Below are 27605 nucleotides of genomic sequence, written 5' to 3'. Positions count from 1 at the left end.
GAAGGGTAGGGAAGGTGGTGAAGGGTAGGGAAGGTGGTGAAGGGTAGGGAAGGTGGTGAAGGGTAGGGAAGGTGGTGAAGGGTAGGGAAGGTGGTGAAGGGTAGGGAAGGAGGTGAAGGGTAGGGAAGGTGGTGAAGGGCAGGGAAGGAGGTGAAGGGCAGGGAAGGTGGTGAAGGGCAGGGAAGGTGGTGAAGGGCAGGGAAGGTGGTGAAGGGTAGGGAAGGTGGTGAAGGGTATGGAAGGTGGTGAAGGGTAGGGAAGGTAGTGAAGGGTAGGGAAGGTGGTGAAGGGTAGGGAAGGTGGTGAAGGGTAGGGAAGGCGGTGAAGGGTAGGGAAGGTGGTGAAGGGTAGGGAAGGTGGTGAAGGGTAGGGAAGGTGGTGAAGGGTAGGGAAGGTGGTGAAGGGTAGGGAAGGTGATGAAGGGTAGGGAAGGTGGTGAAGGGTAGGGAAGGTGGTGAAGGGTAGGGAAGGTGGTGAAGGGTAGGGAAGGTGGTGAAGGGTAGGGAAGGTGTTGAAGGGTAGGGAAGGTGGTGAAGGGTAGGGAAGGTGGTGAAGGGTAGGGAAGGTGGTGAAGGGTAGGGAAGGTGGTGAAGGGTAGGGAATGTGGTGAAGGGTAGGGAAGGTGGTGAAGGGTAGGGAAGGTGGTGAAGGGTAGGGAAGGTGGTGAAGGGTAGGGAAGGTGGTGAAGGGCAGGGAAGGTGGTGAAGGGTAGGGTAGGAAGTGAAGGGTAGGGAAGGTGGTGAAGGGTAGGGAAGGTGGTGAAGGGTAGTGAAGGTGGTGAAGGGTAGGGAAGGTAGTGAAGGGTAGGGAAGGTGGTGAAGGGTAGGGAAGGTGGTGAAGGGTAGGGAAGGTGGTGAAGGGCAGGGAAGGTGGTGAAGGGTAGGGAAGGTGGTGAAGGGTAGGGAAGGTGGTGAAGGGTAAGGAAGGTAGTGAAGGGTATGGAAGGTGGTGAAGGGTAAGGAAGGTAGTGAAGGGTATGGAAGGTGGTGAAGGGTAGGGAAGGTGGTGAAGGGTAGGGAAGGTGGTGAAGGGTAGGGTAGGTGGTGAAGGGTAGGGAAGGTGGTGAAGGGTAGGGAAGGTGGTGAAGGGCAGGGAAGGAGGTGAAGGGTAGGGAAGGTGGTGAAGGGTAGGGAAAGTGGTGAAGGGTAAGGAAGGTAGTGAAGGGTAGCGAAGGTGGTGAAGGGCAGGGAAGGTGGTGAAGGGAAGGTGAAGGGTATGGAAGGTGGTGAAGGGTAAGGAAGGTAGTGAAGGGTAGGGAAGGTGGTGAAGGGTAAGGAAGGTAGAGAAGGGTAGGGAAGGTGGTGAAGGGTAGGGAAGGTGGTGAAGGGTAGGGAAGGTGGTGAAGGGTATGGTAGGTGGTGAAGGGTAGGGAAGGTGGTGAAGGGTAGGGAAGGTGGTGAAGGGCAGGGAAGGTGGTGAAGGGCAGGGAAGGTGGTGAAGGGTAGGGAAGGTGGTGAAGGGTAGGGAAGGTGGTGAAGGGTACGGAAGGTGGTGAAGGGCAGGGAAGGTGGTGAAGGGTAGGGAAGGTGGTGAAGGGGAGGGAAGGTGGTGAAGGGTAAGGAAGGTAGTGAAGGGTAGGGAAGGTGGTGAAGGGTAGGGAAGGTAGTGAAAGGTAGGGAAGGTGGTGAAGGGTAGGGAAGGTGGTGAAGGGTAGGGAAGGTGGTGAAAAGTAGGGAAGGTGGTGAAGGGTAGGGAAGGTGGTGAAGGGTAGGGAAGGTAGTGAAGGGTAGGGAAGGTGGTGAAGGGCAGGGAAGGTGGTGAAGGGCAGGGAAGGTGGTGAAGGGTAGGGAAGGTGGTGAAGGGTAGGGAAGGTGGTGAAGGGCAGGGAAGGTGATGAAGGGCAGGGAATTTGGTGAAGGGTAGGGAAGGTGGTGAAGGGTAGGGAAAGTGTTAGGGAAGGTAGTGAAGGGTAGGGAAGGTGGTGAAGGTTAGGGAAGGTGGTGAAGGGTAGGGAAGGTGGTGAAGGGTAGGGAAGGTGGTGAAGGGTAGGGAAGGTGGTGAAGGGTAGGGAAAGTGGTGAAGGGTAGTGGAAGGTGGTGAAGGGTAGGGAAGGTGGTGAAGGGTAGGGAAGGTGGTGAAGGGCAGGGAAGGTGGTGAAGGGTAAGGAAGGTAGTGAAGGGTAGGGAAAGTGGCGAAGGGTAAGGAAGGTGGTGAAGGGTAGCGAAGGTGGTGAAGGGCAGGGAAGGTGGTGAAGGGCAGGGAAGGTGGTGAAGGGCAGGAAAGGTGGTGAAGGGTAGGGAAGGTGGTGAAGGGTAGGGAAGGTGGTGAAGGGCAGGGAAGGTGGTGAAGGGCAGGAAAGGTGGTGAAGGGTAGGGAAGGTGGTGAAGGGTAGGGAAGGTGGTGAAGGGCAGGGAAGGTGGTGAAGGGTAGGGAAGGTGGTGAAGGGTAGGGAAGGTGGTGAAGGTTAAGGAAGGTAGTGAAGGATAGGGAAGGTGGTGAAGGGTAGGGAAGGTAGTGAAAGGTAGGGAAGGTGGTGAAGGGTAGGGAAGGTGGTGAAGGGTAGGGAAGGTGGTGAAAGGCAGGGAAGGTGGTGAAGGGCAGGGAAGGTGGTGAAGGGTAGGGAAGGTGGTGATGGGTAGGGAAGGTGGTGAAGGGCAGGGAAGGTGATGAAGGGTAGGGAATTTGGTGAAGGGTAGGGAAGGTGGTGAAGGGTAGGGAAGGTGTTAGGGAAGGTAGTGAAGGGTAGGGAAGGTGGTGAAGGTTAGGGAAGGTGGTGAAGGGTAGGGAAGGTGGTGAAGGGTAGGGAAGGTGGTGAAGGGTAGGGAAGGTGGTGAAGGGTAGGGAAAGTGGTGAAGGGTAGGGGAAGGTGGTGAAGGGTAGGGAAGGTGGTGAAGGATAGGGAAGGTGGTGAAGGGCAGGGAAGGTGGTGAAGGGTAGGGAAGGTAGTGAAGGGTAGGGAAGGTGGTGAAGGGTAGGGAAGGTGGTGAAGGGTAGGGAAGGTGGTGAATGGTCGGGAAGGTGGTGAAGGGTAAGGAAGGTGGTGAAGGGTAGGGAAGGTGGTGAAGGGTAGGGAAGGTGGTGAAGGGTAGGGAAGGTGGTGAAGGGTAAGGAAGGTGGTGAAGGGTAGAGAAGGTAGTGAAGGGTAGGGAAGGTGAAGGGTAGGGAAGGTGGTGAAGGGTAGGGTAGGTAGTGAAGGGTAGGGAAGGTGGTGAAGGGTAGAGAAGGTAGTGCAGGGTAGGGAAGGTGGTGAAGGGTAGGGAAGGTGGTGAAGGGTAGGGAATGTAGTGAAGGGTAGGGAAGGTGGTGAAGGGTAGGGTAAGGTAGTGAAGGGTAGTGAAGGTGGTGAAGGGTAGGGAAGGTAGTGAAGGGTAGGGAAGGTGTTGAAGGGTAGGGAAGGTAGTGAAGGGTAGGGAAGGTGGTGAAGGGTAGGGAAGGTGGTGAAGGGTAGGGAAGGTGGTGAAGGGTAGGGAAGGTGGTGAAGGGTAGGGAAGGTGGTTGAAGGGTAGGGAAGGTGGTGAAGGGTAGGGAAGGCTGGTGAAGGGCAGGGAAGGTGGTGAAGGGTAGGGAAGGTAGTGAAGGGTAGGGAAGGTGGTGAAGGGTAGGGAAGGTGGTGAAGGGTAGGGAAGGTGGTGAAGGGTAGGGAAGGTAGGTGAAGGGTAGGGAAGGTGGTGAAGGGTAGGGAAGGTGGTGAAGGGTAGGGAAGGTGGTGAAGGGTAGGGAAGGTAGTGAAGGGTATGGAAGGTGGTGAAGGGTAGGGAAGGTGGTGAAGGGTAGGGAAGGTGGTGAAGGGTAGGGAAGGTAGGTGAAGGGTAGGGAAGGTGGTGAAGGGTAGGGAAGGTAGTGAAGGGTAGGGAAGGTGGTGAAGGGTAGGGAAGGTGGTGAAGGGTAGGGAAGGTGGTGAAGGGTAGGGAAGGTAGGTGAAGGGTAGGGAAGGTGGTGAAGGGTAGGGAAGGTGGTGAAGGGTAGGGAAGGTGGTGAAGGGTAGGGAAGGTGGTGAAGGGTAGGGAAGGTGGTGAAGGGTAGGGAAGGTGGTGAAGGGTAGGGAAGGTGGTGAAGGGTAGGGAAGGTGGTGAAGGGTAGGGAAGGTGGTGAAGGGTAGGGAAGGTAGGTGAAGGGTAGGGAAGGTGGTGAAGGGTAGGGAAGGTGGTGAAGGGTAGGGAAGGTGGTGAAGGGTAGGGAAGGTGGTGAAGGGTAGGGAAGGTGGTGAAGGGTAGGGAAGGTGGTGAAGGGTAGGGAAGGTGGTGAAGGGTAGGGAAGGTAGGTGAAGGGTAGGGAAGGTGGTGAAGGGTAGGGAAGGTGGTGAAGGGTAGGGAAGGTGGTGAAGGGTAGGGAAGGTGGTGAAGGGTAGGGAAGGTGGTGAAGGGTAGGGAAGGTGGTGAAGGGTAGGGAAGGTGGTGAAGGGTAGGGAAGGTGGTGAAGGGTAGGGAAGGTGGTGAAGGGTAGGGAAGGTGGTGAAGGGTAGGGAAGGTGGTGAAGGGTAGGGAAGGTGGTGAAGGGTAGGGAAGGTGGTGAAGGGTAGGGAAGGTGGTGAAGGGTAGGGAAGGTGGTGAAGGGTAGGGAAGGTGGTGAAGGGTAGGGAAGGTGGTGAAGGGTAGGGAAGGTGGTGAAGGGTAGGGAAGGTGGTGAAGGGTAGGGAAGGTGGTGAAGGGTAGGGAAGGTGGTGAAGGGTAGGGAAGGTGGTGAAGGGTAGGGAAGGTGGTGAAGGGTAGGGAAGGTGGTGAAGGGTAGGGAAGGTGGTGAAGGGTAGGGAAGGTGGTGAAGGGTAGGGAAGGTGGTGAAGGGTAGGGAAGGTGGTGAAGGGTAGGGAAGGTGGTGAAGGGTAGGGAAGGTGGTGAAGGGTAGGGAAGGTGGTGAAGGGTAGGGAAGGTGGTGAAGGGTAGGGAAGGTGGTGAAGGGTAGGGAAGGTGGTGAAGGGTAAGGAAGGTAGTGAAGGGTAGGGAAGGTGGTGAAGGGTAGGGAAGGTGGTGAAGGGTAGGGAAGGTGGTGAAGGGTAGGGAAGGTGGTGAAGGGTAGGGAAGGTGGTGAAGGGTAGGGAAGGTGGTGAAGGGTAGGGAAGGTGGTGAAGGGTAGGGAAGGTGGTGAAGGGTAGGGAAGGTGGTGAAGGGTAGGGAAGGTGGTGAAGGGTAGGGAAGGTGGTGAAGGGTAGGAAGGTGGTGAAGGGTAGGGAAGGTGGTGAAGGGTAGGGAAGGTGGTGAAGGGTAGGAAGGTGTGAAGGGTAGGGAAGGTGGTGAAGGGTAGGGAAGGTGGTGAAGGGTAGGGAAGGTGGTGAAGGGTAGGGAAGGTGGTGAAGGGTAGGGAAGGTGGTGAAGGGTAGGGAAGGTGGTGAAGGGTAGGGAAGGTAGGTGAAGGGTAGGGAAGGTGGTGAAGGGTAGGAAGGTGGTGAAGGGCAGGGAAGGTGGTGAAGGGTAGGGAAGGTGGTGAAGGGTAGGGAAGGTGGTGAAGGGTAGGGAAGGTGGTGAAGGGTAGGGAAGGTGGTGAAGGGTAGGGAAGGTGGTGAAGGGTAGGGAAGGTGGTGAAGGGTAGGGAAGGTGGTGAAGGGTAGGGAAGGTGGTGAAGGGTAGGGAAGGTGGTGAAGGGTAGGGAAGGTGGTGAAGGGTAGGGAAGGTGGTGAAGGGTAGGGAAGGTGGTGAAGGGTAGGGAAGGTGGTGAAGGGTAGGGAAGGTGGTGAAGGGTAGGGAAGGTGGTGAAGGGTAGGGAAGGTAGTGAAGGGTAGGGAAGGTGGTGAAGGGTAGGGAAGGTGGTGAAGGGTAGGGAAGGTGGTGAAGGGTAGGGAAGGTGGTGAAGGGTAGGGAAGGTGGTGAAGGGTAGGGAAGGTAGTGAAGGGTAGGGAAGGTGGTGAAGGGTAGGGAAGGTGGTGAAGGGTAGGGAAGGTGGTGAAGGGTAGGGAAGGTGGTGAAGGGTAGGGAAGGTGGTGAAGGGTAGGGAAGGTGGTGAAGGGTAGGGAAGGTGGTGAAGGGTAGGGAAGGTGGTGAAGGGTAGGGAAGGTGGTGAAGGGTAGGGAAGGTGGTGAAGGGTAGGGAAGGTGGTGAAGGGTAGGGAAGGTGGTGAAGGGTAGGGAAGGTGGTGAAGGGTAGGGAAGGTGGTGAAGGGTAGGGAAGGTGGTGAAGGGTAGGGAAGGTGGTGAAGGGTAGGGAAGGTGGTGAAGGGTAGGGAAGGTGGTGAAGGGTAGGGAAGGTGGTGAAGGGTAGGGAAGGTGGTGAAGGGTAGGGAAGGTGGTGAAGGGTAGGGAAGGTGGTGAAGGGTAGGGAAGGTGGTGAAGGGTAGGGAAGGTGGTGAAGGGTAGGGAAGGTGGTGAAGGGTAGGGAAGGTGGTGAAGGGTAGGGAAGGTGGTGAAGGGTAGGGAAGGTGGTGAAGGGTAGGGAAGGTGGTGAAGGGTAGGGAAGGTGGTGAAGGGTAGGGAAGGTGGTGAAGGGTAGGGAAGGTGGTGAAGGGTAGGGAAGGTGGTGAAGGGTAGGGAAGGTGGTGAAGGGTAGGGAAGGTGGTGAAGGGTAGGGAAGGTGGTGAAGGGTAGGGAAGGTGGTGAAGGGTAGGGAAGGTGGTGAAGGGTAGGGAAGGTGGTGAAGGGTAGGGAAGGTGGTGAAGGGTAGGGAAGGTGGTGAAGGGTAGGGAAGGTGGTGAAGGGTAGGGAAGGTGGTGAAGGGTAGGGAAGGTGGTGAAGGGTAGGAAGGTGGTGAAGGGTAGGGAAGGTGGTGAAGGGTAGGGAAGGTGGTGAAGGGTAGGGAAGGTGGTGAAGGGTAGGGAAGGTGGTGAAGGGTAGGGAAGGTGGTGAAGGGTAGGGAAGGTGGTGAAGGGTAGGGAAGGTGGTGAAGGGTAGGGAAGGTGGTGAAGGGTAGGGAAGGTGGTGAAGGGTAGGGAAGGTGGTGAAGGGTAGGGAAGGTGGTGAAGGGTAGGGAAGGTGGTGAAGGGTAGGGAAGGTGGTGAAGGGTAGGGAAGGTGGTGAAGGGTAGGGAAGGTGGTGAAGGGTAGGGAAGGTGGTGAAGGGTAGGGAAGGTGGTGAAGGGTAGGGAAGGTGGTGAAGGGTAGGGAAGGTGGTGAAGGGTAGGGAAGGTGGTGAAGGGTAGGGAAGGTGGTGAAGGGTAGGGAAGGTGGTGAAGGGTAGGGAAGGTAGGTGAAGGGTAGGGAAGGTGGTGAAGGGTAGGAAGGTGGTGAAGGGTAGGGAAGGTGGTGAAGGGTAGGGAAGGTGGTGAAGGGTAGGGAAGGTGGTGAAGGGTAGGGAAGGTGGTGAAGGGTAGGGAAGGTGGTGAAGGGTAGGGAAGGTGGTGAAGGGTAGGGAAGGTGGTGAAGGGTAGGGAAGGTGGTGAAGGGTAGGGAAGGTGGTGAAGGGTAGGGAAGGTGGTGAAGGGTAGGGAAGGTGGTGAAGGGTAGGGAAGGTGGTGAAGGGTAGGGAAGGTGGTGAAGGGTAGGGAAGGTGGTGAAGGGTAGGGAAGGTGGTGAAGGGTAGGGAAGGTGGTGAAGGGTAGGGAAGGTGGTGAAGGGTAGGGAAGGTGGTGAAGGGTAGGGAAGGTGGTGAAGGGTAGGGAAGGTGGTGAAGGGTAGGGAAGGTGGTGAAGGGTAGGGAAGGTGGTGAAGGGTAGGAAGGTGGTGAAGGGTAGGGAAGGTAGTGAAGGGTAGGGAAGGTGGTGAAGGGTAGGGAAGGTGGTGAAGGGTAGGGAAGGTGGTGAAGGGTACACATATACTTAGTGCTAGTATTGGTACCAAGACAAAAAAAAGATGTTTGTGAAGATGCTGCCTTATCGCTGCTCCAACTCTATAAGGGATTGAAACAGTCTATGACTATTCTATCCCTCTACCACAAGGTAAAAAATGAAGTGCTAACCTAGCCATAAGGGTACTAACCCAACCCACCCACTTAACCTACCCTAACCTAACCTAAACCACCCCAACCTACCGATCCACAGAAAACGTGGATAATTGAGAACCGCCACTTTTCGTTGTACATTGTAGTCTCTACGTTGGCGACCGTAACGAAGAGCATGAGACGCAGTAGTTGAGCGTCGGCCGGGTTATCTTCTTATCTTGAGGTTATCTTGAGATGATTTCCGGGCTTTTTAGTGTCCCCGCGGCCCGGTCCTCAACCAGACCTCCACCTCCAGAAAGCAGCCCGTGACAGCTGACTAACACCCAGGTACCTATAGTACTGCTAGGTAACAGGGCCATAGGGTGAAAGAAACTCTGCCCATTGTTTCTCGCCGGCGCCTGGGATCGAACCCAGGATCACAGGATCACAAGTCCAGCGTGCTGTCCGCTCAACCGACCGGTTGAGTACAAACACTGCCACAAACTCTAATGGAACCTACAATGAACAGTAACGCCTCATAAATACCTATACGCTCGCTATGGGTAGGTTAGGTGGGTTGCTCGGGTTTGTTCCCTTCTGACGAGGTTCATAGGCTCGATTTTTGACGGAGTGGCAAATCAAGAAACTAGCAGCAATAATGCAAATCATGAATATACCTTATAAACTATAAACAATTACACTAACCGCACAGTATATCTCGTATAGGCCAATATAGGCCTGTTTTTATATATTATTTAGCCTTATATCCAAGTCCCCCCCCCATGGAGGAACTACTGACCCTTCCCAGGATGTAATCCCCCACAACAGTTGTTGTCGGAAAATCCGACACCATTTTATATCATACAGATAATAGCTGTGTTGTATAAACAAGTTAACCATAGAAAACGTAACTTGTAGTGGAATTACCGTTTAAAGAAAACGGGATATCATCACCACATACTATTATAATTCACCAGCTATTCTGCTGGGAATTATTCTTAAATACATTAGTCTTTGGACTTTACCATCATAAAACATCTTATATAAATTAACTTAATTATCAATATTAAAGTAGAGTAAATGTGACCCTTCTATCACTTTCTGAAATCTGGACAATGTAAGCCAGGCGTCAGAGTGAGGAAGGAGGGGCTGCCATTGTTGTGTCACATCCGAGACGCGTGGAGCAAATTCGGCTCCTATCATATCTGGACAATGTCGGCCAGGCGTCAATAGTATGGAGTGTTAGACGCAGCCATTGTTGAGACTAGACCAGAGGCTCACACGGGAGCAAATTCGGCTCCTGTTAATTTACTTGGACGTAGTGTTATGGAAACCAGAAGTGTACCATTATCAACACGCTGTCTACAAATCAAGTTAAGTGTTCTTTCCGAAACCCATTATCTATCATTAGTGGCCATTAATGTCATTGGGTAGGGTGGACCGGTTAGATCACGAAATCGCCTCATACTAAAGGTAATTAAGCCAGGTCTTCATGTTCCATGTACTGTTTTCTCTGAAATACTTGTCATACATAGAATCTGGCTTTACAGCTAGCGCCCTTTTGACAGGTCAAGATGAGGAAGCAAGATTTTGTGCACCAGTTACTGGGTGATGGAAGCTACCTCAAAGAGGATAATTTGGTGTCTACACCCTAGTTATACCTGGTGGACTAACCTGCTGTACTATAAGATAAGGAACCTTTTCAATGTATGTAGTCTATTCCTGTAGTTTGATTGGCTGCATATATATAAATTTAATAAACCCCCCTAATGTGTAGAGGATCGATTTGTGAGATTAAGAGATTATTGCAGAAATACAGTCCACTTATCATTATACAAATTGCTATCGAAGTATATAAATTAACGTAAATATAAATTCCTATAAATTAAATAAATATAAATCTCACAGGTCGGTTCCCACATTATTTGGACCTTCGGAACCGGAATATTTGGTCCTTTGAACCCACATTTGGTCATCTTAGTACCGGATGAACCAGTTATCCAGTGGATTCATTAAATATACTAGTACAGTGTTATTTAAACAAAGCCAGCAGTCAAGACGGCAGCGTAGCCTCGAGGGAGCTCAGGAGCCTCCCTTAGCCGAGTTCAGCTTCGTCAGCGGTTTCATGTACACCCACAGAGATTTGGTGGCGTGTTATTCTGTGAAATGACAGCGCTAATATAGAAGCCAGCCAAATTAGTGACTGTGTCGCGAGATTGTTCACGGATTTCGTGGTGTTAAATTTCGCGAGAGATTATCTACGAATTTTGTGGAGTTTATTTCGCGAGGTCACTAATAATATTTAATACTTCTTGATATTAGAAGTTTCATAGAGGCTAATTAAGAGGCTATTATCAATAATTGTGTATATTATTTCTCCAAAATAGAGAATCATTTAATATATATTGCACTAGTGATCACAGTATAATATTTACTAATTGCCAACCCACAACAGGGTAGGATATTATCATTGACTAGTTGAACTATTATCGTTCATCCTAGTCCCATTATTACCATAGTCAGTTGTACTATATTGAACAACCTAACACCATTAATGAATGGTCCAGACCCTATTTTGGGTGTAATTTTTATCAACTCGAGTTGAGTTGTATATATAATAATTTACTTATGATCATTACACCTTTGAGTGATTAATTAGTGTCTCTACCATCCTAGGGTGATATTGAAGAGCTAACCTAAAGGTACTTCCAGTGACACTGGTTTATCACTCAAATCATTAGTGTGTATGATTGTATATATATAATGTGTATTAATTTTAAGTGCTAACCTCTAGTAGAGGTAGGATTATTGCCTAGTGAGTGCAGAATTTACCCTAGGCTACCATCAGTGCTTGTTCAGTATTATGAGCGACCCAAGTACAAGCCCCACAAGGCTTCACCAACTAGCCAGTATGGATAATGCAGGGAGAATGAAAAGAACCCTTGCAGGTCTTAAAGGCCACTTAACAAGACAGATCAAGAAATGTGAAGATTTGTCACAACAATCTCAAGTTGATTATGCTGACCTGGAAAGCTATTATCAAGCAGCTGCAGGTAAATTTGAGCAAATCAAATGTCAAAAAGCAACATATGTGGCTGAACTTGCCAACACTAATTTATCAGAAACAGAAATAGACGACATTATGGTTGATCTTGCGAATTATGAACATCACACTCAGGCCACGTTACAGCCTTATGTCAAATTAATTGCCCAGAACAAGGCAACAGCAACAACATCAACAGTTGCATCTAATACGAGTCAAGCAGAAGCTCGACTCCCTCCAATTAATTTACCCACTTTCTCAGGAAAAGATGAGGAAGATTGGGACGAATTTTGGAACAAATTCGTTGACCTTGTAGACTCAAAACAATCTTTACCAAAGAGTAGTAAATTCTCTTATTTGCAAGGCCAATTATCAAGTGAGGCTAAAACAGTAGTATCCCATCTGAGATTAACTAATGACGGCTATGATCTGGCAGTAAAACTCCTCAAGGATAATTATGCTGATCCAGAAGTAAGAACATCACATTTAGTTCATGAGCTGTTGCATTTACCCCCACCGGAGGCTTCAGCTGATTCACTCCAAGTCTTCAAGCTGGAGGTAGAATCATTGATCAATGCCCTCAGCCTGACTGCAGATACAAACGGGGCTGAGTGGGTCTTGAAAATAATTGTCCAAGAGAAAATACCTAGGGACATATTGAGACAAATGAGTGCTCATTACAATAAAAGCATCTTATCTATGAATGAAATATCTGAAGGTTTAAAGTCAGTAGTTCATCAATTACGAACACATGACAAATTAAAACCACCAAGTAAACCCTCAGAAACCAATAATAGTAAACCACAGAGTACCAAAGGTACTCCAAATCAATCTAGACAATATAATTCGACACCAAAGGGTACAGGAAGCTATGGAACATGTTTGTTCTGCAATGAGAAACATTCAATGTACCACTGCTCTAATTTTCCTGATAGTGACGCCCGTGTTGAGCGACTCAAAGATTTGCAACATTGCACGAGGTGCCTCAGGAAACATAACATCAAGGATTGTGATACCCAATTACACCCTTGTAATAGGTGTAACAAAGGTCAGCACCATGCAGCATTGTGCAGAGACACCGAAACAACGTCTCCAAACCCCAACGTGGAAGATAGCATTCCCACCACAGTACAGTACTGCAAGGTGCAACAAACAAAGAGTGTCCAATCGGCAAAGTCTAAAGGTAATACGACTTTGCCTACTGCCCAAATTACCATCCTGAATAAGAGGGCCAAGGTCCATACCCGTGGGTTGTTTGACCAAGGATCCCAAAGAACATATATCACTAAAAAGTTGGCAGATGAACTACAATTAAGGCCTGTAGCCCAGATGTCATTCAACATCTCAGGGTTTGTAACAGATGCAGGACCTCAAGTCTACCAGGTGGTACAACCATCAGTACGCTTAGGCAGGTACGTCTGTCGAGTACAAGCCATTGTGGTGGACAAAATACCAGTAGACCTACAAGTTCGAGGTCTGAGAGCAACAGCCAAATTCCTGAGAAATAGAGGAATAAAATTGGCAGATAATATTAAGTCTGATCACCTCACCGACTTCGGTCTCCTTGTAGGGACAGACTATTGTCATCGATTCATCGGTAGCCCTACTAAATATCAGGGCATAACCATGTTAAACTCTGCAGGAGGTAAATTACTCTCAGGCCCAGTATCAAGCCTGAGGAGACCTATTCCTGCAGATAAACAATACCAGTAGAAATCTAAATTTGTCAGCTGATTATATTTCTCCAGTAGCATTATACTAAGGAGATTACAGCTGACTATAGTAACAGAGGTTGATGTTAGTATCATCATTTGAAGCTGAAGATGAGTTCATGAGGCTTCAGTGGCAAATCAGTGAACAGTAGCCTAAAACAGCTACAAGTCACTGCGACCAATGTCACTGAACCCACTGCAGTCTCAGAACCATACTTTACTTTAATGATGAGCTATTCAATCTTCTTAACTAAATTAAACCCTAATAAATCTGATGACTGATTTGATACATTTATTATTTAATCAAGATGTATTCCATGGGCCTCAGTGTTTATATATCAGTGACCAGTTACCTGAACAAACTTCAAGTTATATCTGATGTCACTGATCTCACTGCAGTCCCTGAATCATACTTGACTGTAGTACTTGATCACATTCAGTCTTCTGGGTTAAATAATATGTAATTAGGCTTGAATATTAGCCTTTCAAGAGTTGACAGGGAAATGAAATCGCATTAGACTTATAACCCCTGCAACTCTAGTACGGGACATCCGTCCTGTACGAACAGACGCACAAATGTGTGATTACTAACTACTAACATCAAATTAATCAAATAATTCGAAGGAGGAGTATCGGTGTTCGTCTGTTCTAATTAGGACTTCGACCCGTGAGCAGCCCCTGGGGAATTATGTCGGAAAATCCGACACCATTTTATATCATACAGATAATAGCTGTGTTGTATAAACAAGTTAACCATAGAAAACGTAACTTGTAGTGGAATTACCGTTTAAAGAAAACGGGATATCATCACCACATACTATTATAATTCACCAGCTATTCTGCTGGGAATTATTCTTAAATACATTAGTCTTTGGACTTTACCATCATAAAACATCTTATATAAATTAACTTAATTATCAATATTAAAGTAGAGTAAATGTGACCCTTCTATCACTTTCTGAAATCTGGACAATGTAAGCCAGGCGTCAGAGTGAGGAAGGAGTTTGCCATTGTTGTGTCACATCCGAGACGCGTGGAGCAAATTCGGCTCCTATCATATCTGGACAATGTCGGCCAGGCGTCAATAGTATGGAGTGTTAGACGCAGCCATTGTTGAGACTAGACCAGAGGCTCACACGGGAGCAAATTTGGCTCCTGTTAATTTACTTGGACATAGTGTTATGGAAACCAGAAGTGTACCATTATCAACACGCTGTCTACAAATCAAGTTAAGTGTTCTTTCCGAAACCCATTATCTATCATTAGGGGCCATTAATGTCATTGGGTAGGGTGGACCGGTTAGATCACGAAATCGCCTCATACTAAAGGTAATTAAGCCAGGTCTTCATGTTCCATGTACAGTTTTCTCTGAAATACTTGTCATATATAGAATCTGGCTTTACAGCTAGCGCCCTTTTGACAGGTCAAGACGAGGAAGCAAGATTTTGTGCACCAGTTACTGGGTGATGGAAGCTACCTCAAAGAGGATAATTTGGTGTCTACACCCTAGTTATACCTGGTGGACTAACCTGCTGTACTATAAGATAAGGAACCTTTTCAATGTATGTAGTCTATTCCTGTAGTTTGATTGGCTGCATATATATAAATTTAATAAACCCCCCTAATGTGTAGAGGATCGATTTGTGAGATTAAGAGATTATTGCAGAAATACAGTCCACTTATCATTATACAAATTGCTATCGAAGTATATAAATTAACGTAAATATAAATTCCTATAAATTAAATAAATATAAATCTCACAGGTCGGTTCCCACAGTTGTCTAACTCCCAGGGTATCTATTTCCTGCTGGGTGAATCGAGGCATTAGGTGAAAGGAAACATGCTCAACCGCTTCCTTCCCGCTCGGGAAAAATCGAGCCCGAGATTCCCGATTATGAGTCGAGAAGCGTAGCCACTGTACCACCAAGACCACTGAACTACTGACATTAGATGGGCGATAGTTCAACCATCTTGGACGCTAATTAAGCCTTGACAATGCTGTGCCTATTGCTCACAATAACACACACACACACACACACACACACACACACACACACACACACACACACACACACACACACACACACACACACACACACACACACACGGATAAATGGAATGCATTAGGAAGTGATGTGGTGGAGGCTGACTCCATACACAGTTTTAAGTGTAGATATGATAGAGCCCAATAGGCTCAGGAATCTGTACACCTGTTGATTGACGGTTGAGAGGCGGGACCAAAGAGCCAGAGCTCAATCCCCGCAAACACAACTAGGTGAGTACACACACACGGGACAATAATATTGTATCTGTTATATTGACTCTTACCATTCCTGGTAGTGAGGCCAGCTGACTGCTCTTACTGGGCTGTCGTGATGTTGCTCACACGATTGTTAACCCTGGTTAGTATCTGCGGAAGGGAGGGAAGGGAGAATCGTGGGAAGGAATTGTGGGAAGGGAGGGAGTGAGAGAGGGAGCATGTCCTACCCACAGTAATCCCCGTCTCTTCCAACAGCATGTGTGGTGGTAGTTGGGTCGCCGGCCAGCACAATCACCTCCTGCTTCACCTGTCTTGAGATCAAAGGTAACTTACCATTAATACCAGGAGACAGATGTAGTCAGTGTGTGTGTGTGTGTGTATGTGTGTGTGTGCGTGTGTGTGTGTGTGTGTGTGTGTGTGTGTGTGTGTGTGTGTGTGTGTGTGTGTGTGTGTATAGGTGTGTTTATGTTTGCACACATGTGCCTCCATACATGTCTTTCCGCACGTGCCTCTCGCTACACATACCTGGGCCTTTGAGTCAGTCTCTCATCTCTGCCACTGTCACATATATAGATCACACACCATACAGACCCCATTCACCTTCACAAACCCCCATACACACGTATACACCCCATACACCGTATACAATCATACCCATGGGGGTGTATCAAGTACCACACACACACACGCCAATTAAAAATAAAACAAACCATCGGGATGCCTGAGACGCAAGTTCAAACCCTTAGACAAGCTCAAGCATCTTAGACACAATGGCATCACCTAGGCAACAGAGGAGATAAACGTGAGAACTGCTCCCAGACGATCCCAACACCACGAGATGAACGCCCAGAGAAGCAGCATCCACCAGATACAGACACTTAATGAAGGGCTTTGTATTATTAAACCCGGGTTGTGGTATCATTATGACTTTCTCTATTAAATAATGTAATGAAATTTGGTGTAAAGTGATGTCCATTATTTATATATAATCTTTCATGAGTCAAGTTGTTGATTTGGTTTGACTCCGGACATTAAGTTGGTACGTAAGCCCTGACTCTGATGTCAACATGTGTCTGGGTATTGCCCTACCAAGCTGATGGGCACTAGGTACCCCCTACCCAGGTGATGGGCACTAGGTGCCCTACCCAAACCACGGTCCCCCGCCAGTCCGCTAAAACGCAGGATTACCCTCAGATAGTTATTCGCAAATGATTTAGATTATAAATTTCAAAATGTGACCGAATCCCAGACTTTGACAGGGAAAAGTCGAGCAATTACCCACTCTGCCAAGAGACGTCACATTGACAATATGACAGCATGTGGGCCCCTAGTATTGTGGGGCCCCCCTCCCTGGTATCACTGGTCAATGTGTCAATACGTTATGACTAGAGAGATGGTAGGGAACCCTAAAATATATAGTATGAAAAAGGTAAATCCCCATTTACCCTCAATATCATTAAGGGACTGCCGCTACCCTACATTACATCAAGGGTTACATGGAGCCCCATGGTCTCACCTAGTTGTGCTGGCGGGGGTTGAGCTTTGGCTCTGTCGTCCCACCTCTCATTGTCAATCAACTGGAATGTGATGGTCTCCCTGTGTGGGGAATAGAGACGCATCTCCCGGGAGGAGGTTGATACTGGGAGCCAGAAACAGGCAGAGAGGAGAGACTTAGATAACTGGGAAAAAGAAACATAGACAAGGAGGGAGGGAAGGGAATAGATGCGGTGATGGGTGAAGATAGAATGTGAGAGAGAGAGAGAGAGAGAGAGAGAGAGAGAGAGAGAGAGAGAGAGAGAGAGGGAGAGGGAGAGAGAGAGAGAGAGAAGTGAGAGAAAACGTTTAAACTTTTAATTTCAAGTTTTAACTTAATTGCTGACTTCACCATTCTCCTTCTTAGTCCCACACTTCTGTGTCCCTTCCTCTCTATCCATCCATCCATCCCTCCCTCCCTCCTGCATCCCTCCACTCCTCTCTCCCTCCCTCTACTCCCCCTCCCTCCACTCCCCCTTCCCTCCTCGCTACCAAAACTTTAATGTTTATATCCAGTGTCTCAGGAATACTGTCACCTGGACCACCTACACACTTGAGACAACATTTGCATGTTTGCGGTGAGGGTTGAGCTTCAGCTGTTGACTTCCGCTTCTCTGGTGAAGAATTACGAAGAATTAGAGGCACCAACGCGTACGTGGTCTTCCATCAGCAGTTTTGTCCTGGTCTAATATTACCCGTACAACACTAAACTCTCCCGAGTCAACACTTGGCCACGGACAGCAGTAGCGGCGTCTTCTGCCCTGGTGTCTCGCACACAACTCAATCATAACTTCACTACACTTTTAGGACGTTGTCAGACATGGATCGAATAATTCAGGTACCTGCACCCTTTAAAACATTATATCTGAACTGTACACACTCAGACATTAACTATACAACATCCAGTCTCAGTAAATCACTTTGACGAAAACACTTGTTTCTTGTATCTATCAGAAAAAAATCAGATAAACCGTATTTCCGTCACACGCACCTCAGTACTCACCTTTTTTTCCTCTTTGTTTATAAAAGAATGATATCTTCAATAAAACAATAGACACAAACATGATTCCTGATAAATAGATCACACAGAACCTACCAGGAGCACCAAGTTACACTGAACAACATCACACAGAACCTACCAGGAACACCAAGTTACACTGAACAACATCACACAGAACCTACCAGGAGCACCAAGTTACACTGAACAACATCACACAGAACCTACCAGGAACACCAAGTTACACTGAACAACATCACACAGAACCTACCAGGAACACCAAGTTACACTGAACAACATCACACAGAACCTACCAGGAACACCAAGTTACACTGAACAACATCAAAATGATCTGAGCAAAACATGACAATAATCAAGTACACGAACCTGAGTAGCAGAGCTCCTAACAGTTAGACACACACACAAACAAGACAACCAGGCAGTTAGACAACACTCCCGCTCTAACAAGCTCAGCAAGGCACAAAATATTAGAAATGCTCACAAATCCCCGGCACCACAAGTCACTTATTAAAGAAGATACAGTACGGGAAACACTCACAATAAATAACATAACACTGGAAATAATAATATTCTTTATCATAATAATAATAAAAATAATAATAATTGAGTTACAAGAAAGTACAAGGACGTTGTGAGATTACATAATATGGGTATTTTTCAGTCTTGTAAAGCCACTAACACACAAAGCGTTTCGGGGCAGAATTGAACAATTTCCATCACAAAAACTACAACACAATGCACTCGCAAAACATCAAATCTCCTACACCCAAGAAACAATAGAAAACCCCACTACACCTTATCCATCACTCCAGGATCTGTGTCCTTACCTTATCCATCACTCCACACTGTCCTCTGAGCCATTATCATCAAAGGACTATATATCAACAGTCTCTTTCCTAATTTAAATGTTCATATTCTCCCCAGAGGCTCTTAACTCTCAAGGACCAACCACGCGTTCATCTTTTGTCAACATTAAGAGGCTTCCCCACTCACAGGTTGAAGTGTTTCCTGCTCGCACCAGTTGAGCAGCTCCTCGGTAGACTCTTCTAAGTCAACCTCCACTCCAGTTACAGCCTCGACCCTTTCGCTGAATTTTAATTTAGCGTCTCTGTCCTTCATACTGTCTAATAAATGCCCAAGGTTTGTTTCTTTGGGGATACTAGCTACCTTATACACTTTCCTTATCTCGTGGACCAGACCTGTACAGATCTGTACAAGGGAACCGGTCGGCCGAGCGGACAGCACGCTGGACTTGTGATCCTGTGGTCCTGGATTCGATCCCAGGACCACAGGATCACCCGTCCTCACACTAGGCCCGTCCTCACACTAGGCTGGTTAAAGCAGCGGCCGTACTCCGCAGACGCATTCATCAATGTTAACACACTGTGTATTAAACATTAGTTTGTTCTCATGTATAAATTAATATTTTTATACATACAGATTCTATGTATAGTTAAGCGTAGGTAAGGTTAGGTGTTTAGGTTCTGTTGACGATTATTTGTATTTGTAGTTCGTGGGTGAAGCATTTATAGAATTGTGGTTCCAACAGAGGACATGAGCGAAGCACTTGTTCCGGAAGTGTTCGGATATCATCAGTTGTGAGCCGTGTGTAAACCGCTTCTCATTCATAAACAGCGGGTTTGGCTGCTGGATTAACGAGGTTGGATCTTTGTATGCGAGGATGGGCTGCTCTGAGTGGGGTCGTGAGCGTGAGCATTCGAAGCTTGAAATGAAGCCCTGAGCCTCCATACGTCTGTGGGGGCAAGTCGCAGCTCGTCCTTGTCAACAAAGGCTAATACTAATTATTCTAACTGTCAAGCCCGCCTATTTACGAACGTAAATCACTTTACACACGACTCACAACAGATGACGTTCGACATTTCGAGCCAACGAACGTCCGAACAGAAAACAATAATACTTTTTTGCCGTTTTCTATCCAAATCTCACCTGTAAATACTTCACCCAATAATTTCCAACACCACTTAAACACCATAACGGAACCTAACCCAGACTTAACCATATACCAAGTGTTAATATATAACAATATAAATTTATATTTGCGAAAACGGCGATTTTTGAGTACTCAGATACGGTAAAAATAATATATGAGTCTTTGAGGTGGGCAGCCGCCACCTTGAGCCACCACTGCCTGGGGCCGGGCGGTCAGTGCAGTGAGTCGTTATGTATGGTAAGTGCTGTGATGTGGTGCGTGTGACGGATATACGGGAAGTTTATCTAAACAGTTTCACCGCATCTGATAGATACAAGTGTTTTCGTCAAAGTGATTTACTGAGACTGGATGTTGTATAGTTAATGTCTGAGTGTGTACAGTTCAGATATAATGTTTTAAAGGGTGCAGGTACCTGAATTATTCGATCCATGTCTGACAACGTCCTAAAAGTGTAGTGAAGTTATGATTGAGTTGTGTGCGAGACACCAGGGCAGAAGACGCCGCTACTGCTGTCCGTGGCCAAGTGTTGACTCGGGAGAGTTTAGTGTTGTACGGGTAATATTAGACCAGGACAAAACTGCTGATGGAAGACCACGTACGCGTTGGTGCCTCTAATTCTTCGTAATTCTTCACCAGAGAAGCGGAAGTCAACAGCTGAAGCTCAACCCTCACCGCAAACATGCAAATGTTGTCTCAAGTGTGTAGGTGGTCCAGGTGACAGTATTCCTGAGACACTGGATGTAAACATTGAGGTTTTGGTAGCGAGGAGGGAAGGGGGAGTGGAGGGAGGGGGAGTGGAGGGAGGGAGAGAGGAGTGGAGGGATGCAGGAGGGAGGGAGGGATGGATGGATGGATAGAGGGATGGATGGATGGATAGAGAGGAAGGGACACAGAAGTGTGGGACTAAGAAGGAGAATGGTGAAGTCAGCAATTAAGTTAAAACTTGAAATTAAAAGTTTAAACGTTTTCTCTCACTTCTCTCTCTCTCTCTCTCTCTCTCTCTCTCTCTCTCTCTCTCTCTCTCTCTCTCTCTCTCTCTCTCTCTCTCTCTCTCTCTCTCTCTCTCTCTCACATTCTATCTTCACCCATCACCGCATCTATTCCCTTCCCTCCCTCCTTGTCTATGTTTCTCTACCTAGTTATCTAAGTCTCTCCTCTCTGCCTGTTTCTGGCTCCCAGCATCCACCTCCTCCCGGGAGATGCGTCTCTATTCCCCACACAGGGAGACCATCACATTCCAGTTGATTGACAATGAGAGGTGGGACGACAGAGCCAAAGCTCAACCCCCGCCAGCACAACTAGGTGAGACCATGGGGCTCCATGTAACCCTTGATGTAATGTAGGGTAGCGGCTGTCCCTTAATGATATTGAGGGTAAATGGGGATTTACCTTTTTAATACTATATATTTTAGGGTTCCCTACCATCTCTCTAGTCATAACGTATTGACACATTGACCAGTGATACCAGGGAGGGGGGCCCCACAATACTAGGGGCCCACATGCTGTCATATTGTCAATGTGACGTCTCTTGGCAGAGTGGGTAATTGCTCGACTTTTCCCTGTCAAAGTCTGGGATTCGGTCGCATTTTGAAATTTATAATCTAAATCATTTGCGAATAACTATCTGAGGGTAATCCTGCGTTTTAGCGGACTGGCGGGGGACCGTGGTTTGGGTAGGGCACCTAGTGCCCATCACCTGGGTAGGGGGTACCTAGTGCCCATCAGCTTGGTAGGGCAATACCCAGACACATGTTGACATCAGAGTCAGGGCTTACGTACCAACTTAATGTCCGGAGTCAAACCAAATCAACAACTTGACTCATGAAAGATTATATATAAATAATGGACATCACTTTACACCAAATTTCATTACATTATTTAATAGAGAAAGTCATAATGATACCACAACCCGGGTTTAATAATACAAAGCCCTTCATTAAGTGTCTGTATCTGGTGGATGCTGCTTCTCTGGGCGTTCATCTCGTGGTGTTGGGATCGTCTGGGAGCAGTTCTCACGTTTATCTCCTCTGTTGCCTAGGTGATGCCATTGTGTCTAAGATGATTGAGCTTGTCTAAGGGTTTGAACTTGCGTCTCAGGCATCCCGATGGTTTGTTTTATTTTTAATTGGCGTGTGTGTGTGTGGTACTTGATACACCCCCATGGGTATGATTGTATACGGTGTATGGGGTGTATACGTGTGTATGGGGGTTTGTGAAGGTGAATGGGGTCTGTATGGTGTGTGATCTATATATGTGACAGTGGCAGAGATGAGAGACTGACTCAATGGCCCAGGTATGTGTAGCGAGAGGCACGTGCGGAAAGACATGTTTGGAGGCACATGTGTGCAAACATAAACACACCTATACACACACACACACACACACACACACACACACACACACACACACACACACACACACACACTGACTACATCTGTCTCCTGGTATTAATGGTAAGTTACCTATGATGTGAAGACAGGTGAAGCAGGAGGTGATTGTGGTGGCAGGCGACCCAACTACCACCACACATGCTGTTGGAAGAGACGGGGATTACTGTGGGTAGGACATGCTCCCTCTCTCACTCCCTCCCTTCCCACAATTCCTTCCCACGATTCTCCCTTCCCTCCCTTCCGCAGATACTAACCAGGGTTAACAATGGTGTGAGCAACATCACGACAGCCCAGTAAGAGCAGTCAGCTGGCCTCACTACCAGGAATGGCAAGAGTCAATATAACAGATACAATATTATTGTCCCGTGTGTGTGTACTCACCTAGTTGTGTTTGCGGGGGTTGAGCTCTGGCTCTTTGGTCCCGCCTCTCAACCGTCAATCAACAGGTGTCCAGATTCCTGAGCCTATTGGGCTCTATCATATCTACACTTAAAACTGTGTATGGAGTCAGCCTCCACCACATCACTTCCTAATGCATTCCATTTGTCCATGTGAGTGTGTGTGTGTGTGTGTGTGTGTGTGTGTGTGTGTGTGTGTGTGTGTGTGTGTGTGTGTGTGTGTGTGTGTGTGTGTTATTGTGAGCAATAGGCACAGCATTGTCAAGGCTTAATTAGCGTCCAAGATGGTTGAACTATCGCCCATCTAATGTCAGCAGTTCAGTGGTCTTGGTGGTACAGTGGCTACGCTTCTCGACTCATAATCGGGAATCTCGGGCTCGATTTTACCAGAGCGGGAAGGAAGCGGTTGAGCATGTTTCCTTTCACCTAATGCCTCTATTCACCCAGCAGGAAATAGATACCCTGGGAGTTAGACAACTGTTGTGGGGGATTACATCCTGGGAAGGGTCAGTAGTTCCTCCATGGGGGGGCGGACTTGGATATAAGCCTAAATAATAAATAGTTACAGGCCTATATTGGCCTATACGAGATATACTGTGCGGTTAGTGTAATTGTTTATAGTTTATAAGGTATATTCATGATTTGCATTATTGCTGCTAGTTTTCTTGATTTGCCACTCCGTCAAAAATCGAGCCTATCAACCTCGTCAGAAGGGAACAAACCCGAACAACCCATCTAACCTACCCATAGCGAGCGTATAAGTATTTATGAGGCGTTACTGTTCATTGTAGGTTCCATTAGAGTTTGTGGCAGTGTTAGTACTCAACCGGTCGGTTGAGCAGACAGCACGCTGGACTTATGATCCTGTGGTCCTGGGTTCGATCCCAGGCGCCGGCGAGAAACAATGGGCAGAGTTTCTTTCACCCTATGCCCCTGTTACCTAGCAGTAAAATAGGTACCTGGGTGTTAGTCAGCTGTCACGGGCTGCTTCCTGGGGGAGGAGGCCTGGTCGAGGACCGGGCCGCGGGGACACTAAAGCCCCGAAATCATCTCAAGATAACCTCAAGATAAGAAGATAACCCGGCCGACGCTCAACTACTGCGTCTCATGCTCTTCGTTACGGTCGCCAACGTAGAGACTACAATGTACAACGAAAAGTGGCGGTTCTCAATTATCCACGTTTTTTGTGGATCGGTAAGTTGGGGTGGTTTAGGTTAGGTTAGGGTAGGTTAAGTGGGTGGGTTGTGTTAGTACCCTTATGGCTAGGTTAGCACTTAATTTTGTACCCTGTGGTAAAGGGATAGAATAGCCATAGACTGTTTCAATCCCTAATAGAATTAAAGCGGCGATAAGGCAGCATCTTCACAAACATCTTTTTTTTGTCTTGGTACCAATACTAGCACTGAGTACTTGTGTACCCTTCACCACCTTCCCTGCCCTTCACCACCTTCCCTACCCTTCACCACCTTCCCTACCCTTCACCACCTTCCCTACCCTTCACCACCTTCCCTACCCTTCACCACCTTCCCTACCCTTCACCACCTTCCCTACCCTTCACCACCTTCCCTACCCTTCACCACCTTCCCTACCCTTCACTACCTTCCCTACCCTTCACCACCTTCCCTACCCTTCACCTTCTAGGGTAAAGCCTCTAGCACGCATAGCGTTTCGGGCAAGTCCTTAATTCAATTTTATCCCCCAGAATACGACCCGCCAAATCGTTTAACAACCAGGTACCTATTTACTGTTGGGTGAACAGAGGCTACAGTGAAGGTTTGGTGCCCAGTCAATCCTCCCTAGCCAGGATACGAACCCAGGCCAACACACTCCCGAAATGCCGAATGAGTGTTTTACCACTGCGCCACATCGTCTGCATATTGTATGATAGTATTGTGGCTATTAACTGCAGGAAAGTTAATTGGACAGTGACGCTAGTTTACCCACCAACCCGCAGGTACATATATTTCGCCCTCTGGACATATATTCCAGAAGTATTATAAACTGGCAGGGTATACACAGGGAGATATGGGATGTGTATGTATACACACACTTCTCGGTGTATATATGTGTTCTGCTTAGGGGCGTCACCTGCTCTGCTGCCTCTTTAATCAGTGGTTATGTCAGGGGTGATTAGCCTCCCTACCCTGACGCCGCGGTGATCAAAGCCGCTCACCAGGCTGTTGGGCTGTTATGGGGGGGGGGGAAGGTGGTAATTAGCATAACTGTCTCTTTCTGTTAGACATGCATCATGGGATCTCTCTCTCTCTCTCTCTTGTACTGTACTCCTCTCATGTCACTATCACACTACAACACTTGTACCAGATATTAATTCTCACACACTTCCTGCTGCTATTCTCCGTCTCCCAATATCTTTCCAACCTAACTAAATTATCACTAACTATGATAGTTCACTGTAGAGGCAGCGTCACAACTTGATTTATTATTATTTACTTAACAATTAAGTATAAGATCCAAGATGAAATTAAGAAACGGTAGAATCTACGGCGAAGATGGTGACACGACCACGACCTGGGAGAAGGACGAGGACACGACCACCTGGGAGACGGAGAATAGTTATGGTGTAACGTGTCTTGAGGAGGATAGTGGAGGGTTCACCCACGGGCTCTCCACCTCCCCGCACACCAACAATAAACGCTTCCTTGCCACCGTGAGAAGAGGCCTTTGGTGGGTACATTGTGTCTTGTGGAAGATTATGAAGGTCTTAACCGTGTTGGGCCTAATTACCGGGCTTGTGTACGGAACTATGGTGATCTTTTCGATTGACAAAGACAGCTGGTAGAAGGTGATTTGCAGTAACGACTGCACGGAGCGAGATTTAACTCTAATGAACACCAAAAAGGCCCAAAATTCCTTCTTTGAGGCAACAGTATAGTGGATGAGCGGCTCCCAGCCACCAAAGCCCCCACCCTGCCTCAACAAGGTGTTCGGGGTGTGGGAAAATAGTGTATGTGAACCCCACCAGGAGCCCAGGGTAACCTGATGGGCTGGACGGTAGAGCGACGGTCTGCCTTCATGCAGGTCGGCGTTCAATCCCCGACCGTCCAAGTGAAGGGTGGGGCGTGGCCCACCTGAGGGATGGGCGTGGCCCACCTGAGGGATGGGCGTGGCCCACCTGAGGGATGGGCGTGGCCCACCTGAGGGATGGGCGTGGCTCACCTGAGGGATGGGCGTGGCTCACCTGAGGGATGGGCGTGGTCCACCTGAGGGATGGGCGTGGCTCACCTGAGGGATGGGCGTGGCTCACCTGAGGGATGGGCGTGGTCCACCTGAGGGATGGGCGTGGCTCACCTGAGGGATGGGCGTGGTCCACCTGAGGGATGGGCGTGGCTCACCTGAGGGATGGGCGTGGCTCACCTGAGGGATGGGCGTGGCTCACCTGAGGGATGGGCGTGGCTCACCTGAGGGATGGGCGTGGTCCACCTGAGGGATGGGCGTGGCTCACCTGAGGGATGGGCGTGGCTCACCTGAGGGATGGGCGTGGCCCACCTGAGGGATGGGCGTGGCTCACCTGAGGGATGGGCGTGGCTCACCTGAGGGATGGGCGTGGCTCACCTGAGGGATGGGCGTGGCTCACCTGAGGGATGGGCGTGGCCCACCTGAGGGATGGGCGTGGCCCACCTGAGGGATGGGCGTGGCCCACCGTGTGTGTGTGTGTACTCACCTAGTTGTGCTTGCGGGGGTTGAGCTTTGGCTCTTTGGTCCCGCCTCTCAACTGTCAATCAACTGGTGTACATATTCCTGAGCCTATTGGGCTCTATCATATCTACATTATAAACTGTGTATGGAGTCAGCCTCCACCACATCACTGCCTAATACATTCCACCTGTTAACTACTCTGACACTGAAAAAGTTCTTTCTAACGTCACTGTGGCTCATTTGGGTACTCAGTTTCCACCTGTGTCCCCTTGTTCGCGTACCATCAGTGTTAAACAGTTTTTCCTTATTTACCCTGTCAATTCCTCTGAGAATTGTGTAGGTAGTGATCATGTCTCCCCTTACTCTTCTGTCTTCCAGTGTCGTGAGGGGCATTTCACGCAGCCTTTCCTCATTACTCATGCCTCTTAGTTCTGGAACTAGCCTAGTGGCATACCTCTGAACTCTTTCCAACTTCCCCCTGTGTGTGACAAGGTACGGGATCCATGCTGGGCCCGCATACTCCAGGACTGGTTGGTAACTGCTCTACTCAGGAGTACGAAATAGTGCAGTTAGCGTCGCATTTGTGAAATTCTCCGCCAATAGTTACAGTTTAATATTATTCAATACTCAAAGAAGTTTGACAGGTTCCACATGGTTTATTTTGGACATAAAATAAGAGTATTTAGATGTATAGGTACATTGTTATAGACCTGCATTTTGCTCTAAAGCTGAGCACTAACTGCATATAATGACATTGTGAAATAAGTATATATATTGGGGTCAAGTTGCATTGTTATATAACTGCATTGCAGAATAAATGCTTAATTTTCAGGGTGGGTTGGACGCCTGTTAAAGCATCACATGAGCATGTCTCCGAATTAAGGAATAGAGAGATAAGATTGATAAATAAAAATGTATGATATAGGGGAGAGAGGGAGGGTAAACACAATCTTGTCCCATTCCACACCCCTCCCAGCCAGGGGTCATGGAGGGGGAGCTCCTTTCAGTAAGACTCATCATTTTTCTCTCGAGCAGAAAATTATAATGAACAGGTCTGGATACATGTAGGAAAGGAAGAGGGAAGGAGAGAAAGGAAGAGGAAGAAGACGTAGGAGCAGAGAGAGAGTGAGAGAGTAAGAGAGAATTGGGCACTCGAGAGAGAGAGAAAGAGAGTGGGTACAGGTATAGAAGGGAGAGTGTCAGGCGTGGGGTAGCATGGTAAACTGTATACACTCCACACCAGACACCATTGTGCTTGGTGTAGAGGCAACAGTAGACTGTTTGGTGTACAGGCACCAATCTGAATAAGATGGCTAATCCTGACTGCTGGCAGAGGGAATGGTTTCGGGTACGTGACGCTCATAGAAAGGTCGAGGGTAGGCCTAGATTTTAAATGAACTCACCTAGTTGTCCTTGCGGAGGTTGAGCTCCGGCTCTTTGGTCCCCGCCTCTCAACTGTCAATCAACTAGTGTACAGATTCCTGGGCCTATTGGGCTCTATCATATCTACACTTGAAACTGTGTATAGGGTCAGCCTCCACCACATCACTGCCTAATACATTCCATCTGTTAACTACTCTGACACTGAAAAAGTTCTTTCTAACGTTCCTGTGGCTCATTTGGGTACTAAGTTTCCTCTTGTGTCCACTTGTTCGCATACCACCAGTGTTAAACAGTTTATCTTTATCTTCCCTGTCAATTCCTCTGAGAATTTTGTAGGTAGTGATCATGTCTCCCTTACTGTCTTCTAGTGTCGGGAGACACTCGAAATCCCATTTCATGCATTTCACGCAGCCTTTCCTCGTAACTCATGCCTTTTAGTTCTGGGACGTTGTGAGGTTTAACGAAACAGCTCTGTTTACAATGATTCTGTGGATGATTTATTGGAAATTATCTTCAAAAAACTATTCAATTTAATTTAGATTT

General features: G+C 48.1%; 1 protein-coding gene across 1 annotated transcript in view; it reads right to left on the bottom strand.

Moving 5' to 3' along the window:
• The window catches only part of LOC123749850 (salivary glue protein Sgs-3-like), a 138527-nt gene extending 120125 nt beyond the window's left edge, over positions 1–18402 (bottom strand). The window contains exons 1-2 of the mRNA XM_069312275.1: positions 18277–18402; positions 16819–16879 (exon numbers count right to left, since the gene is read on the bottom strand). Of these exons, the coding sequence (XP_069168376.1) occupies positions 16819–16879; positions 18277–18402 (187 nt within the window). The remainder of the gene's footprint in view (positions 1–16818; positions 16880–18276) is intronic.
• Positions 18403–27605: the final 9203 nt, after the last annotated feature.

This window comes from Procambarus clarkii, chromosome 71, assembly GCF_040958095.1.
Source record: "Procambarus clarkii isolate CNS0578487 chromosome 71, FALCON_Pclarkii_2.0, whole genome shotgun sequence".
NCBI classification, from domain to species: domain Eukaryota; kingdom Metazoa; phylum Arthropoda; class Malacostraca; order Decapoda; family Cambaridae; genus Procambarus; species Procambarus clarkii.
This window is presented reverse-complemented; position numbering and strand designations above follow the sequence as displayed.